Source organism: Vicia villosa, linkage group LG5 (genome assembly GCF_029867415.1).
Source record: "Vicia villosa cultivar HV-30 ecotype Madison, WI linkage group LG5, Vvil1.0, whole genome shotgun sequence".
NCBI classification, from domain to species: domain Eukaryota; kingdom Viridiplantae; phylum Streptophyta; class Magnoliopsida; order Fabales; family Fabaceae; genus Vicia; species Vicia villosa.
In genome coordinates this window covers 108793974-108797291 of record NC_081184.1, presented here as the reverse complement: position 1 = coordinate 108797291, position 3318 = coordinate 108793974, and the positions used below count along the sequence as shown (strand labels likewise).

Here is a 3318-nt window from a genome sequence, read left to right as displayed (position 1 = left end):
CATCGGAGTACCTTGTAGGTACACCCCCCCTTCCACTTCACGAAGATCCAACATCTGAGCAGACCTTGACGATCCTTCTGATCAGGTACGATCAGTGGCGCCGTTTGTGGGAATCAAGCTTCCCCTTCTTTAAAACAAACAAAGATCAAAGCTAATTCATCATACGATCGTCATGGCTGGCAACAACAACAACGTCAACGACCCAAATCCTGATCCCTTCCACCTCGACGATCTCATTCAAGGTTCAGCCCTCGAAGGGACGAATCGACATCAGCGGGAAGGACAACAGCTCTCCGCTGACGGACAAGGAAGACCGAGGCATGAGACCTCCCAACCTAGCAGAAGACAGCAGCCTCATAACACCGAGCAAGCTCAAAATGGTGGCAACGAGCAACTTCAAAATAATAGGAACGAGCTCGCTCTGGTTCAGAATAACGAAACCGACACAAGAGATGGGCAACCCGCCTCCTCCTTCACTCATACATCCCAGAGGCGGAGAAACCAGCAGGATGACGACCAGGAACAAGTCGACATCCCCAAAGATGCCGACTCCACCATCGTCCTTTTGCTTGCCGCTCTCAAGAAGACCAATCACCTCATCTGACAACAAAGCGAGCGGATCGACAGGCTGGAAAGGAAGCGACGATCGCGATCACCGCCAAGGAGACGCTACCGATCGCGTTCCTACTCGTCCTCGCGCTCCCCGCCAAGGAGGTATCGTCGATGCTCACCATCTTCTTCGCGCTCCCCCGCCTAAGAGGTATTATCGTCAAAGGTCTTACTCCCGCTCTCCTCGGCGAAGAAGTAGGAAGAACCAGGCCTCCGATGAAGTAGAGACAGGTAGCCCATCGCCCGAACAAGATCGCCGAGGCCCCGCCAAGGCTGTACCAAAACCCCATGAACGTCCCTCCCCCGAGGACAATCGTAGGGCATCTGGAAAATCACAAGGGAAACCTCGACGAAAACACAATAACCGCGGAGGACATTCAACCTTCCCCGGACCAAGTGACGAGGAAGACTTCCGCAACCCTCTATCGGAGGAGATCCGGCGAGCCCGCCTCCCCCGAGGAATGGAGAAACCTCCAACTCTGGACTTTTATGACGGGACCACGGACCCCGACGATCATATTCGGAGCATCGAAGCCGTCATGGACTACCACGTGGTCCGAGGGTCCATCAAATGTCGGATATTTCCGACCACTCTCAGAAAGGGAGCAATGGCGTGGTACAGAAATCTTCCTCCCAACTCCATCCACTCTTGGGCAGAACTCAAGAAGCTTTTCTCCAACCACTTCACGGCCTCTCGCTGACAACCAAAATCTGAAGCGACCCTCGAAGCTGTCATCCAGGGTACCGACGAACCTCTCCGGGAGTATCTCGATAGGTTCAACAAAGAAGCCGTCCAAGTCCAGACGACCGACCATATGAAAAGTTATCTCCTCGAACGAGGACTCCTCCCGGGGAGCGACTTCAAAAAAGCAATCAAAATTGAGAAGGTCCGCACCATGGACGCCCTCCTCCTCAAAGCCCAAGCTTACATTGCTTTCGAGGAAGGCGAAGCTGCCGTGAAGAAGGCTTCAAGAGGCAACGACACCGCCCGCAGCTCGAGCCGAGGGAGCGAAAAAAGGAGAGACGACAGGTCCCGCGATGCAAAAGAACACAGGGGACCTTCTGGTCGTTTCAGTGACTACACCCCTTTGAACGCTCCGTGCGAGCGTATTCTGCTCGAGTGCCAGAATACCGAGTTCAAAAAATCCAACGTCAAACCCCCAAGGCCAAATCCCACCAGGCCAGGAACTGACAAATCCAAGTACTGCAAGTATCACAAGAGCCACGGGCATCTAACCGACGAATGCATACACCTCAAATATGCCATCGAGACTCTGATCAAGGAAGGTCGTCTGTCTAAATACACGAAGAAGGGAGAACCGCCTCGGAGAGAGAAACCGAGGAACTCCGACAACGACAATTCACCGGACAGCCGACCGCTGGAAATTGCTCTGTCTGTTACCCGACCAGAAGATTTCATCCCTTCAGTTGGAGTGACATCCGCTCTCAGCACATGGGAAGGATTCCCGACCGCGATGGTCATCTCCAACGGTGGGGATCCGGGGTCACTCACGATCAGCTCAGTAAAGAGAAAGTTTGACGAGCTGATCACAGCCAACTCAAATCTCGGCCCAACCCTCCAGAAGTTCAGAGGCAAATCAGATCCAATCACTTTCTATCTAGAAGAGCTCCCCGGCGGAGCCCCAAATGCCACAATCCCCCTGCTCGTTCGAGTGAGGATGGCAAATTTCGACGTCCGACGAGTCTTGATTGACGAGGGGAGCTCAGTCGACATCATGTACTCCCATCTCTTCAAAACCCTCAAGTTGGACGACTCCCACATCACTCCATATGTAGGCTTCGACCTCCAGGGCTTCAACGGGGCAACCACCAAACCCTGGGGATACGTCGAACTGATTGTCACTTTTGGGGAAGGAGAAGCTTCCAGACAGGTCAAGACGCGGTTTCTAGTGATCGACTGCAAGACCCTCTACAACTGTATCATCGGACGTCCTACTCTGGCCGAACTCACGGCCGTCCCCTCGACCGTGCACCTAAAAATGAAGTTCTACACGAAAAGGGGACGGGTAGCAACCATCAACACCGACATTGAAGCAGCCAGAAGAATATTCGATGCATCGATGAAGGGCCTACAGCTAATCGCTCCTCCCTCTAGCTTCAACAAAAAACCAAGAGCCGACGACCAGCCACCTCAAGAAGATCTCCAGCAACCATCCCACGTCAGCTCAGTCGACATCGACGCTCGCTTCACGAAAGAAGAACGGCGAAGAACAACAGCCTAAGACAGCTCACACCGTCCGACCTATCCCGGACGGTGATTTCGAGCTCGTCCCGCTTGGCGACAACCCGGACAAGGCCGTGAAGATTGGCAAAGACATCCCCGACCTGCCGAGGAAATAGCTTGTAGCTTACCTTCGCGCCAACGCAGACCTGTTCGCTTGGAGCGCCGCTGAAATGCCCGGACTCGACCCTAAGGTCGCCTGCCACCATCTGTCCATTGATCCAGCCGCGAAGGCCGTAGTTCAACGTAGGCGTCGGCAACCTTCCGAAAAAGCGGAGGCTGCCGAGAAAGCTGTAAAAGCCCTCCTAGAGGCAAATTTTATTTCCGAGGCCAAGTATTCCACTTGGCTCTCAAACGTTGTACTAGTTAAAAAATCTAATGGAAAATGGAGAATGTGCGTTGATTATACTGATGTTAACCGGGCTTGTCCCAAAGATGCTTATCCATTACCTAACATTGACAGACTG

The 3318-nt window shown here is 53.3% G+C and overlaps 1 protein-coding gene across 1 annotated transcript; it reads left to right on the top strand.

The window, feature by feature from the left end:
* The first annotated feature begins 1505 nt into the window (after positions 1-1505).
* Positions 1506-2852, top strand: LOC131605145 (uncharacterized). The gene has a single exon (XM_058877538.1). It carries the CDS (start codon positions 1506-1508, stop codon positions 2850-2852), a length of 1347 nt encoding a protein of 448 aa, XP_058733521.1.
* The last annotated feature ends 466 nt before the right edge of the window (positions 2853-3318 follow it).

Bases quoted from the DNA above. Each gene is read 5' to 3' on its own strand.
- LOC131605145 (XM_058877538.1), top strand. From the start codon at position 1,506: ATGGACGCCCTCCTCCTCAAAGCCCAAGCTTACATTGCTTTCGAGGAA.